The 12828-nt window shown below is 58.8% G+C and overlaps 4 protein-coding genes across 4 annotated transcripts; 2 read left to right on the forward strand and 2 right to left on the reverse strand.

Moving 5' to 3' along the window:
- Positions 1-1018: 1018 nt before the first annotated feature.
- On the forward strand, positions 1019-5465 carry EX895_005246 (uncharacterized protein; the record flags this gene model as incomplete). The annotated part of the gene is made up of 2 exons (XM_029885839.1): positions 1019-1097; positions 1204-5465. 2 exons carry the CDS (start codon positions 1019-1021, stop codon positions 5463-5465), a joined length of 4341 nt encoding a protein of 1446 aa, XP_029737691.1.
- A 394-nt stretch (positions 5466-5859) lies between these two features.
- On the forward strand, positions 5860-8151 carry EX895_005247 (uncharacterized protein; the record flags this gene model as incomplete). Its single annotated transcript, XM_029885840.1, has 1 exon — positions 5860-8151. The coding sequence occupies one exon, from the start codon at positions 5860-5862 to the stop codon at positions 8149-8151; it is 2292 nt and encodes a 763-aa protein (XP_029737692.1).
- A 138-nt stretch (positions 8152-8289) lies between these two features.
- On the reverse strand, positions 8290-10545 carry EX895_005248 (uncharacterized protein; the record flags this gene model as incomplete). The annotated part of the gene is made up of 1 exon (XM_029885841.1): positions 8290-10545. One exon carries the CDS (start codon positions 10543-10545, stop codon positions 8290-8292), a length of 2256 nt encoding a protein of 751 aa, XP_029737693.1.
- Positions 10546-11982: 1437 nt separating this feature from the next.
- On the reverse strand, positions 11983-12767 carry EX895_005249 (uncharacterized protein; the record flags this gene model as incomplete). Its single annotated transcript, XM_029885842.1, has 4 exons — positions 11983-12008; positions 12098-12425; positions 12521-12587; positions 12670-12767. The coding sequence occupies 4 exons, from the start codon at positions 12765-12767 to the stop codon at positions 11983-11985; spliced, it is 519 nt and encodes a 172-aa protein (XP_029737694.1).
- Between the last annotated feature and the right edge of the window lie 61 nt (positions 12768-12828).

A 12828-nucleotide genomic window follows, 5' to 3' on the forward strand; every position in this document is an offset into this window, starting at 1 on the left:
TCTTTCTCCGCTTTGCCTACAGCTCAGCTCACCTCAGTGCAGTTCAGCCCGCCAGTCAGACAGTCTCTCCATTCACTCAGGTAGCCAGCCATTCTCTGTCTCTCGTCGTCGTCGTCATCTCTTGAACCCTTTCATCCTTTCTCTCTTTCTCGCTCAGCGTTCGTATCGACTCGACTTGCAACCACCCTAGTTCCCTCAACCATATCCACACGTTGCAACGGTCAGGCGCCAACCAGCTCTGCCATCCTTCATACATCGGCATCTTGGCGGTACCTGCGACTTCCCTCCATCGCACATCTAGCGTCCCATTCCGACTCAACTTACGTTGACTCAGGCACCATCTTTGCCGCCGTCACCAACATCAGCTCGTCCGCATAGTAACCGCCATCGTCGTCCCTTCGCATCTGCATACACATCCGCTCCTGTCAGCAACAGCATCTTTGCCTTGATCAAGGGCGTGAATCTCTACATCGTTCGCGCCGCCTACCTGCAGGTACCATCACAGCGGCTTGTTCTGCCCGCCACAGCTGGTATCAACTAGCCAAGCTGCTGATTTTACCACTCATCAGCGAAATTTTTTGCCTCTCGTTCTTCAGCGCCGCTCGTACCACTCTCGGTCATTCCAAATTCAGTAGCTGAACCCCGGCCTCGACTTTGCGGGACGATCTAGGACGACAGATCCTCGTACCAGTGTGCTAGCAGTACCCGTGTCCGACCAGCTCACACATTCAAGCAAGCATTACGTTGTGTCTCGAAGCAGGCTGGCGCCTCGAACCTTCATTCAAACATTCCGCCCTTGACGAGGGCCCTCCTCTCTGCGGTGCTCGATGCGGACCATCTAGAGCTTTGTAGCCTTTCCGCGCTTCTTTCATTGGCGACTCAGCAGTCATATTCTTGCGCTTGCCGCTCGCCCGCTCGTTTGCCATCCCGCAAAGCGTTGTCACAGCACAGACACCAAGATTCGTGCCCATCGTCCGTGCGCACCTCGTTGCGTACGTGACCTCATCCTTCGCCAATTATGAGGGAGTCCAACTTCTGCAACCCCGCCCAGAACAAGGCGAGCGTCTGCATCTCATCTGCCGTCTATGATCGCAGAGGTGAGTTTCTGTCTTCGCTTCGTAGTCCGCTTGCCTACCTCAGGTCCAGCTTGCTTACTTTTGCATTTCCCTCCCTATCCTCGCCTCTCTACTGCTCCTGCGACAGCTATCGACTGCACCGCCACATTGCCACTCATCAACTCGCTCAATCATCTCGCATACCTTACCTCGACCTCGCCACGCATCCGAGAAATGGTCACACTAGATGGAGGTCTCGAACGTCTCATTCGCATCCTGCGTACCGTGCCCAAAACGCCCTCTCCCCAGGCTCGTGCCTTTTCCATCAAGGAGATGCAGGCCGTCTGGAAGTGGAGCCTCGCCTTTCAGTGCGTCGTCAACATTGGCGTGCGCGGCAGCGAGAGCGTCAGGACCCGTGTGGTCGAGGCAGGCATGGTGCCCGTCACCATCCGCGTGCTCGAATCGTACCTCCGCAGCATGGACCGACTCAAAGATGATCGACGCAGGGAGGCCCTGCTGCAACACCAGCGTCACGAAGCACGTCGGGAGGAGCGTTCACATCGAGAACGCGCCGAGCCCGCCTCCACCTCTCACGCTCATCTCGCCCCGGTCAACGACGACGACCGCGCGCGGCGACATCATCCCTCGAACGATGCCATGCCTCAGGCACCGACTCGTATGGATGCAACCTACACCACCGCTGCTGCTGCTGAAGTACGGTCAGACTCGCATCGCCTAGCAGAGACCTTGCAGACGGCTCGTACCGGATCCGTTCCGCCCACTACGCGCGACCGTCTGGTCACAGAGACGCGGCCTACCACTCCGCTCGAGGATCCCGTCTCGGCACGGCGCTCATCCGTGTTTGCCGACATGGAAGCCCAAAGCAGCGTCGACGACTTCCTCCCACCACAGGCTTCACCAATGCCCGTGGTCGATGCTGATGAAGCGCATGCCACCTTGCCATTGATCGATGCCATCGACCCTCTTTCCCTCTCTTCATCTGGCAGCGCGTCTGCCGTCGCGCCCGATGGTACGCCTCGAGCTTTGTCATCTGCGCAGGCACAGAACACCAACCTCATGGCGGTCAGCTCCTCAGACGACTTACGTAGCCATGCAGCGGAAGCGAGCGGAAGCGGCTCGGACGGCGCCGAGGATGCCGAGATGTTTGCAGACGATGCGGACGACAGCGAGGTCGACGTGGTTCAGTCTTCCGCTACACGCTCGATCGACTCGGACCACATGCCACCCAATGCTGAGGGCGAGATCGGCGTCGACGATGATCTGGAGGAGCGCCGAACGCCACGCCCCGCTCGCCGCGCCTTGGCCCCCTTGTCTGGCCACGATGTGCCAGAGCGCTCCGCCCAAAGCTTTGTCACGCCCAACAGGCCGACGAACGCAACAGCGCCGCCCCTGTTCGAGCGACAGGACACTGTGCGACCCTCGCGTGACTTTTCTACCACGTCTGGGTCCCGAGATGCCACCTCGACGAACTTGGCTTCGACGGCGCTCGCCGAACAGGTTGGCTCGCAAGACGCTAACAGCCATCACAGCTCTCTCTTTGATCGACAGCTGCACGTCGAGCACTCGTCGCGTCAGCCAACTGAGCAAACGCGTGCACAGCCGGATGGGTCACAATCCAGGCCCCCTCTTCCTTTCCAACAGCAGCCGCAGCATCACCACCATCATCATCATCAGCAGCAACAGCAGCCACAACACCTCCACCACCATCACCACCACCACCACCATAACCACCATTCACAGCATCCAGAACAGGCAGTCAGAGCTCACCATGTTCACCACCAGCAAGGTATCCAGGTGACCCGTCAGGACGTCCAACAACAGCACCAGCACCGGGAGGCTGCTTCACGCGACGAAGCCCGTCCCGCAGCTCATAGAACTACGCAGCCTACAGCTGCGGATGCAGCTGCGGCGCACCCGGCCATCGTGCAGCTCAACAATCTCGCCGACACCAACGCGCGCGCCGGCATCGACGTGGTATACCGCGAGGAAGAGGTGCTGCTTAGCTTGCAGTTGCTGGCCTACCTCTCCAAATACGCGCATGTTCGCATACTCTTCCATTCCAGCGACTTCACTGGAGCCTCGCTCATGGGCCCTCTGGACGCGCTCAACGAAGAGCTTGAACAAGCTACCACGCGCAACAAGAGCTGGGACCCGTCCGAGCCTCCGCGCCGCAACGTGTTTTCCATTGCCGAGAAGTTCACACTGCGTTCCTCGCGCAGTTCGGCTGCCTACCCGGCGCCTCGGCTCACCATGGAGATCCAGTACTGGGCTGGCGTGATAATGCGCAATGCGTGTCGCAAGGACGAGTCGCGAGGCGGCATCCGTCAGTGCGCCAACATGCTGTGTGGCAAGTGGGAAGAGTATCCTCGCGAATTCGCCAAGTGCCGACGCTGCCGCAAGGCCAAATACTGCAGCAAGCAGTGCCAGAGCAAGGGCTGGCAGATGGGCCACCGCTATTGGTGCAGTGCCAAGGCAGACGAAGGCGAGGCCAAGGACAAGGAGCGCGAAAAGGTCAGCGAGCCTCATCGGGCAGGCCGCCAAGAGGACGAGGGCGGCGCTGCTCCGCATATCGTGCCCATGGCTGTGCACGAGGCAGGACACCCTGGCTTTGCAGGCGCACTGCCCAACGACACAGCGGATGTGCTTCGCGATCCTGGTGCGCAACGACTCGCTCGCACGGAAGATATCCACCTTGATGGGCTAGACGACAATGATGCCAATCGTAGGCGGTGGCCGCTAGCTGGAGACGCTGGCCGGGAGTCTCATGGCCCGTCCCATCCCCGCGACGGGCGAACTCGCAGCAGCTCTCGGACGGATCTGGGCTTGTCCGCATCTGGGCACGCCGATGTACGAGCAGCGCGCACTCAACCTCTTGGATTTGAACCAGCTCAACGTCGAGCTCCTTCGAATGGAACAGGCGTAAGCGCCGGCGCATCGACCATGATCAGCTCTGCCGTGGACACGCGCGGTCTTGCGGACGCTCAGCGCGACGGCTCGTCACGGATAAATCGCCTTGAGCCGGAATCCTCCACCTCTGCAGGCATGGGCGTCGGAAACAGGCTTGCTGCTAGTGGGAGCGAGGACAACGACGCGTGGATGGGCAGTACACCTGAACCAGGTGCTCCGCGCCTTGGCATGATGCCATCACCCTACACAGGCACGACAACGGGGGAAGCCGGACCTTCGACAGCCTCGCCGTGGTACACCACAGGACGTGACGGAGTAGCGGATGGCTTGGCCAGTGCATCGAGTGCCTTTGCATCCAACGCGTCGTCGCCTTCGCGAAGCTCGATTGTCGACAGCCCTGCGCAGGCGCCTCGAGCGGCTCGTCGTGGTGTTGTGCCTGGCTCCTTGGGCCTGCCCACGACGATGCTGCGGCAAGACTTGCGCGACCGAAGGGTGACGAGCTTGGCGAGTCTGGACACGGTTGATGGCTCTGACGTGAGTGAGGACGAGACGGAAGGCCGACTCGCTCAAACGCAGGGAATTCTACCGGCCTTTGCCGCGGCTGCTGCTGCTGCCGGGCTACGAGCCCGCGAAGGCGAGGCGCCGCCACGCGTACCTCAGAGGACAGATCTTGCAGGAAGACCGTTGCCGCCGCCCGTGATTGCGTCTCAAAACGGCGAAGAGGATGAACTTGCACTGGGCGGGCGCGCTACACCGGGTGCAGCAGGTGAGCAAGACTTTGCAACGGGTGAGATCGACCAGATGCTGGGTCACTGGGCCACCCGACGTCCAGGAGCCATCGGTGGGCCACAACATCGACTGGCGGAGGTGCGCGCGGACGTGCCGTCCCCTGAGCGCTCCTTATCGCCCGAAGCAGGCACGTACGGGGCTGTCGCCGACGCCTCGGAAGCCAACATGGGCGCGCGATCGGACGACGAGGAGCTCGGAGCCACATCGAGAGCGGCGAGATACGCAGGTCTGTACGGTCAAGTACCTTTTCCCGCTGGGATCGTGCGCGGACAGACGCCGCAACCGCACCATCGACTGCATCAACAACGGTCCGCCAGCGGGTTCAGCCAGTTTGGCACGCATGGGACGCGGTTCGGCTATGGCGAGTCGATGGGCGAGCCCTCAACGCTGCAAGCGTACCGTCCGTCGATGGTGTCGTCTCCGCTTGCACAGACGCCGCTGCGCCGAACGAGCGGGCAGAACATCGACGATGCGTCGATGAACGTGGTGAGGAATCTGGAACATGCTGCTCAGAGTCTCAGGCAGGTCAGCCAGGGACCGGCAAGCAGCAGCAACAGCAGCGTGGTCTATGACAGCGAGGACGTTGCCATGATGAACGACACTGGCTCGGAGCAAGGATCGCGGCTTGCGTCATTTGAGGACGAGGTGCTGCAGGATGCCGACGACCGCGATGACATTAGCATGGAGCTTTGAGGTCCTGTCCTCCGCGGCGCCGAGCTGCCTGCCTACTAGGTGTGCCTTATTGGTACATCAATCGGAATCTTTTTGTACTCATCTGCCTGTCGATTTTGCTGTGCGAAGCGGCAGTTTGCTGTGAGTGTTGTCGAGAGATATTTTCGAAGGAGAGCTGCCGTTGACGCTGCAAGAGTCGGGGGATGGTGCAATCCAGTGCGGCAGCCAAGCTGAAAATGTCGAGATCGCACGTGCGCTAAAACGGCGAGCAAGCAGGTCTGTTTTTCCGGCAGTGAAAAAGACGCGCAATGCACAGACTTGACAATTTGCCGAACCTTGATGCAGATTCGGGCTTTCACTTCTTCTTCCACATACATTCGTTATCACCTGCCACCGTCGTCCTTTCTTCTCCAGTATGTCGTCGAACGCAGCTGCGACTCGCAGTGGGACTGCAGCAGCTGCGCAACCACAACAGCAACGCACCGACTGGAAATGGACGCTAGCACGTGCGCTGATCATGTACGCTGGTGTCAACGCAGTGACCAATCCCAAATCACCTGTCGCTGGCTACATCAACAAGTTGTTCGGACGTGAGTTTGTGGATCCCGTAGCCTCCTCCGCCTCTTCAATGTCGGCTGCATCGGCTGTCGCGCCCTCACCCACTGCTGGCGTCGAAGGGGGTGCCAGTGTGCCGACCAACAGCTGGGTCGCACCACCTGCAGTCAAAGGCCCCGACAATGTCGCAGTGCCCCTCTGGAACGACGACGTGGAGCTCGATTTCTACATCTACATCTCATCCGATACGGCCCCGAGCGCAGAGATGGTCAAGACGCAGCTGTCGGACTTGATCCCAGAGAGCGGGTTGGCTCACGCCCCGGCGATCCCCTTCGACGCGTTTCCCGATTTGCTGCACGATCCGCTGCATGAGGGGATGCGTCATGACGCTCGAATTGTCTACTCGTCTTCCGTGGGGACGAAGAGCGGAAAACAGGAGCTGAAGCCAATGGCTGCCGTCAAGTGGTCCCACATCCGATTGGCGGATTTGGCACTGTCGAGGGACGTCGATCTGGTTCTGCCGCTGGACGATGCGGTCCGGAAACACAATGGGAGTGTCTGGGCTGATATGGTGGTGACTCAGCAAGGCGTATCGCCCGACCCGAGAGATGCGAGTCATCATCCGCTCGGAGTGTTCAGGCGGAGGAAACTGCTGTCGAGACTGATGCCGTTGAAGAAGAAACGCGTGGAAAAGAACCTATTCGACAAAGCCAACACCACCTCCTCCTCCAACAACGCAAGCCAAGACATCGACCAAGAAGAGCAAGAGGAGAAAGTCAAAATCGTCGGGCACTGGCATCGCAATCTCACTTTGGCGCTCGTACAGGATCAGGGCGACCTCGGCGTCCAGCTGAGTCAACTGCCGCCACCGTTGCTGCAGCACGTCTCGGTAGTGCGCGATCCGTCGTCGGGCGAAATGGTGGCTGCACCTCCACCTGCAGACGCTCAAGCAGCAGCGTTGTTGGAGCAAGCCTACGCAGCCGGTCGACCGCCCAATGTCCTGCGCTACCCGACAGTCTTCCCGAACGACTTCTGGCTGCTCAAGCAACACATGCATCCGATCAACGAGACAGTCGACGAACTACCGCTGCATGTGCAACTTTACCATCAATCGTGGTTCAAGTTCCAGATGCTCGCCTCGCTGTCGGACTCGTTCGACAAACAAGCGGCCGGCGGTGGAGCGACGGGTTCGGCGACAGGAAGCGAAATCGACATGATCAAGACGATGCTGCTCGAAACGAATCCGTGGTTCCTGGCGTTGACTATCGTCGTGTCGATCTTGCACTCCGTGTTCGAGTTTTTGGCCTTTAGCAGCGACGTCAGGCATTGGAAGAACAAGGATGATCTCGCCGGTGTCAGTGTCGGGTCGATCGTGACCAACATCGTGGTGCAGCTGATCATCACTTTGTATCTGTTGGACAACAACGAAGACACAAGCTGGATGATTCTGGCGGGTCAAGCGGTGGGGGTGGTGGTCGAGTGTTGGAAGCTGACCAAAGCTGTATCCGTCGGCGTCGTTGCTGCGCCCAACTCGGTGTTGGGCTATCGCCTCAAGATCTCGGACAAACACAAGCTGTCGGTGGAGGAGAAAAAGACGCAGGAATACGACCGACTGGCATTCAAGTACGTCGGTATCGCCGTCGGACCGCTCCTCGTCGGATACACGATCTACTCGGCCCTCTACCAGACCCACCGCGGCTGGTGGTCGTTCATCATCTCGACCGCCACCTCGTTTGTGTATGCGTTCGGCTTCGTATCCCTCGTGCCGCAGCTGATCGTCAACTACAAACTCAAGAGCACGGCGGGGATGAACAGCAAGACGTTTGTCTACAAGATCCTGGGCACGTTTGTGGACGACATGTTTGCATTCTGCATCAAGATGCCCATGCTGCATCGCTTGGCGTGCTTCAGGGACGATGTGGTGTTCTTCGTTGCCTTGTACCAGAGGTGGATCTACGGCGTGGATCCGACGAGGCGCAACGAGTTTGGGCAGACGCTCGAGAAGAAAGATGGGCAGGAGAAGGACGGCCAGGATGAAGGTGTGGGTGAGGACAAGGAGGGCGGCGCCAAGAGCTCGGCGCTGCAAAACAAGGCTGGCGGTCTCAAGTCGAGGGGCAAAGCTGCAGCTGCGACGTCTGGCGAGGCTCAGTGATGACTGCACAGCAGACACACGAATGTTGATCAAATGTGACAAGATGAAAAATGAATTGCAAACAAAACACAACAATGCTGAAATGTGGCGGTCGAAGGCGTCGACGTGATGATGAAGCGGGGGTCACAATGTGCGCCATCACGCGATGCTGGTAGGAGGCAAGCGCTTGAAGTCGTTACAGTCGACGCAGTCCTCCGGTCTGATCCCCTTCGATTGGCCACCACCGCCACCGACAATAGCAGGCGTGACACTACCCGAGCTGATGGTCTCCTCGTCCCCACCATCCCCACGCTGCGCCACTTGCCCGCTGCCAACCTCCCCATCTACCATCTTCTCCACATCGAACTCGGCTTGCCTAGCCGCCCGCGCGGCTCGCCTGGCCTCCCTCCTCGACTGCTTCTCGTGTTCATGCGCCAAAAAATCCTCGGCCTCCCTCTCCTCCCTCTCCAAGGCCATCGCCGCGCGACTGCGCTTTCGGATCTGATCGCCGTACTTGAGCAACGCAAACGGCACCACCCCCAACACCGCCGAAATGCACGCCAGTACCGTCGACGCATACTTGGGCGTCAACTGCTCATACATCTGCTGCGAAAATAACGGGAACGCAGCAGCAAAAACGTTGCGCAAAAAACTCTGTGCAGCCAGCGCACTCGAAGCGTACCGCTCGTAACAGTCGGCCAGGTAGCTGAAGACGGCCAGGTAGACCGGGTATAGGGCGGCGTTGAAGATTGTCAGTCCGATGAGGGGGGCAGCGGGGGTGATGCCCACCCGGCCGGTCCAGGCGAAGATGAAGAGCCCGACGGGCGCCAGCACCGCGCCGGCGGCTGCGTAGTACAGCCTCGCTTCCGGCGGCGGCTTGCCGCCATGCTTGCGCGCCGCAGCAGCGTACAGCTTCTCCTGGTGGAAGTTGGCAAAGTAACCGATCGCACCGCCAACGGCGATGGTGAGCAACGCCAAGTGTTGCTGTTCCGAGTTCCATCCGTACTGGCTAAACACGATAGGAATCGCTTCGAGCGAGATAAAGATGATTCCCCACAGGAATCCGATCCAGAGAGAAAAGCTGAGCACGACTGGTTCGAGGATGAGATACTGCATCGGCCGGAAAAGCGACACCTTGACCATGATAAGGAAGCTCATGCGCTCGTCGTCGGCTCTGCACTTGTGCATCCGGCCCGTCTCCTGCGTGAGCTTCTTGGCGCGCCGCGAGAGCAGGACCGGTCCACGGGTCTCTTTGAGCACGAGCCACATGGCGACGTACGTCAGGAGCGCCATGCCGCCCTGCCACCAGAACATAATGCGCCAGCTGGCGCGGTTGACGGTGACGGACGAGATGTAGGGCGAGACACCTTGCGAGACGTAGACGGCGATCGAGTAGAGCGACATGGGCAAACCGCGTTCGTTGGCGTGGAAGACGTCCGACACGCTGCCTGCGACTAACGAGTTGCCCACAGACGCCGCCATGCCCTGGAAAAACCTAACCACGATGATCGTGGTGATGTTCTTGGCCAGTGCCTGCGGGATAAATAGCACTGTGAAAGCCAGCGCGGCAGTAAGATAAATTGGGCTTCTTCCATACACCTCGCTCAAAGGCGCGAGAACTAAGGGCGCACTCGACACGGCGAACAGAAACGCCGTGTTCCCGCACAGATACACCAACTGGGTCGTATGCAAATCATACGAGGCCTGGAACGACGCCGAAGGATACCCGCATCCGTTGAAAGCCGTACACGCCGTGAACATAAAACACACCGAGACCAGCAGCCACTTTCTCGCCTTGGGCCAGTTGAACGGGTTATCCGGGTCGTCCGCCGGCCAGTCGATGTACACCGCCTCTGGATCCTCGGACTTGGTCAGCGTCAGAGCCAGCGCAGACGCCGGGTAGTGCGGATCGGCACATCGGTGTATTGACGAGACACGCGACGAAGCGCGCTGCAAATCGGGGCTTTTCGGCGTAGAGGCGTCGAGGTACGAGACGGAGCGGTTGGAGGCCGAACGCGGGCGACCGGTGCTGCTGGTCTCGCTGCCAGCATGCTGCTGTGTCTTGGAGCGCGAGTCCGCTCTCGACAGACGCGAGGTGAGAGGCTGGAGCGTCTGCGTGGTTGGCAGCGGGCCCGGCAAGTCGGCGTGCTCTTCGTGGTGGTCGGCCGAAGAGTGGAGAGATGCGGAAGAAGAAGACGATGAACGACCTTCCTTTTTGTCGGAAGTAGAGAGCTGGTGAACAGACCCTAGGCGAGTATCTGAAGTCGACGAGTGGGAGCGAGACGAACTGGATCTGAGCGCAGCTTGGGAAGCCGAGGAAGGATGTTGTTGGGAAAGAGGGGGTTGTTCCGCACCGTAATATGATGGTGCATGGTGCGGACGATGTTGACTGCGGCTCCTACCGTCGGAAGTCATGATGAGAGTGCCGAAGATCTAAAAGGGCTATGCTGGTGCATGACAAGCCAAGACCAAGCCGCTCTACGAAGAAGATTGGAACCGGGGAGGGGGTCCTTGTGTTATGGCGAACAGAGTCGGATCTACTTATTGGCCTGGGTCCGAATCGAAGTAGGTATCTATGGGGTCGAGCTGGAGCTCAGGATCGAACAGACAATCGGATGTAATGGTGGAGGTAGAGGAAGCAAGAACGAGGCAAGGATGGTGGTCGTTGCCTATATGATCATGCCAGGGCCAGAGGTTACCAGGGAGAGAGGGCGTAGCAAGCGAATTGCCCTAAAAGAAGGCGGCTGCGCTGTTTCACTGGCTGCGCTCCTGTCAATCCTGTGTACTTACTTCGAGGGAAGGGAAAAGAAAAAAATTCCGGCAAAATCAAATTTCGCTAAACTCGACAGTGGACAACATCAAGTGACAGCGCTGTGGCAGAGTGAGCACGGTTGGCGCGAAAATGCAAAGCCGATGAATTGTCCGAGCTGCGCTATGTCGCCTATACTGTATAGTATTAGCTACCACGCTTGCTCCTCATGGCATCTGTCCTAAGGTCAGAAGTAATCTGGTGCCGGCTTGCTTCATTTCGCAGCTGTGGACGTAAGAAAGGCGATTGGAATCACTTGCCAACCATCGCGATTGCCGGCAGAGTCGCGCGACCCCCACACAACCAACTAATTTGCCACATTTGCCACAAGCAAACAGCGAGCAGGGCGCCAGTGCTAAGTGGGAAAAGGAGTGAGCGCTATACGACCTGAAGCCTCTTCGGTGGATTCAACGGAAAGCCAACCTGGACCGCCAAAGCTTGTGAGTGCCTATTGCGCTTCGCTCGCGCCTCGTTCTGGTGGACGCTAAAGTCCACGTCAACAATCATGCGAAGGGATGGAGTGTAGCCCGACCGTGACTCGGAGGCCTTTTCTGCGTGACTCGTGCATTAGACTCGAGTGAAGCGTATGTCGTCCGACGCAACGCGGAAAGGATGCACCCTTCCGCAGCTTTGGAACGACCGATAGCCCACATTTCTACTCGCGCAAGTCGTAGCTTCACAACCGAGACTTCTCCACGACGATGGTGTGCGCGCCACTTATCTTCATGGTGGCTGTCCAACCTGGTTCGGTCTCTTGATCGGTGAAAACCCCCCATCGGCCCAGCAATACGGGGTTAGAGGGTGAATTAAGAGCAATTATTAGCCGAAGACGGCTTTTGCTTGCACAAGTCCGAAGAGCTCTTCGAGAGCGAGATCTTGCGTCTCAGAGTTCCCGATCGATTAATTGATCGGGCTCCTCCAGTTGCTGCAGGGTCCGTCCAGCTTCTCAATATGTGTGAGAGCTGGAACTGAATAGCGCGAGTCACACCGGAACACATACAGTGGCAAATGGCTTGGGACGTTGTTTCTCATTGCGGAGGGCATCAAGGTGCTTGTGGCTCGTATGCCGCTGCGTGTTGCAGGTGAATGTCGAGAGGAAACAGATCTTGTCAGCTGAAAGGTCCCCGCTTCTCACGGGTATCGGCGACATCCACTTACGCAAAGCATTCTCGTCCTGCTCGTCCTGGCGTCGCTGCTGCCACTTGGCTTTGGCTTTGTCAACCGCGTCACGAAAAGCCAAGCCACCGGACTCCATGAACCACAGCTTGAGCTTGCCCACAGGGTGCGATTCTTCGCCGGGCTGGCGTTCCGGTAATCCACCTTGCGCGACCGAGTAGACGTCGGCCTGAAGGTAAGGTGCAGTGAAGATGGGAATCACATATTTGCTCGACTGGAAATGATCGAGTGGCACCGAGAGCGACTTGAGCGCCGTCTCTGCCGCAGCAGCATCCGCAGCGGGGAGTTGGGGTTGTCGAATGAAGACAAACTGTGAGCAGCGCATGTGTGGGTAAAGCAAGCGGGATCGCGTCAACGGTCTTGCTCAGTGCCCTCAGTGCTGCAGATGAACGAAGAGTAACTCACACGATGAGAAGAGATCAGAGCATCTCCTTCCGCTTTGTAGGTGAGGTGCCGAGGTGCGTACTCGAGCCTGTGATCGCCCATCAGACGGTTCTCGGTGCATCAGCAAGCGTTGTTGCGACCTCGACGGGAGATCTCTCGGGCGCACTCACTGTAGCGAAACCTTGCGGACGTGGCAAAGCACCTCTTCCTGCGGCAGTGGCAGAGGTTTGCGACCCTCCTGGTCGAGCATGACCCAGTTGAGTGCCATGATTGCCACAATCGATTCTCGGAGATTGATCGTCCCAGCTAGAGAGGCGACTGTGCGGTGA

The sequence above is a fragment of the Sporisorium graminicola genome, chromosome SGRAM_6 (genome assembly GCF_005498985.1).
Source record: "Sporisorium graminicola strain CBS 10092 chromosome SGRAM_6, whole genome shotgun sequence".
NCBI classification, from domain to species: Eukaryota; Fungi; Basidiomycota; class Ustilaginomycetes; order Ustilaginales; family Ustilaginaceae; genus Sporisorium; species Sporisorium graminicola.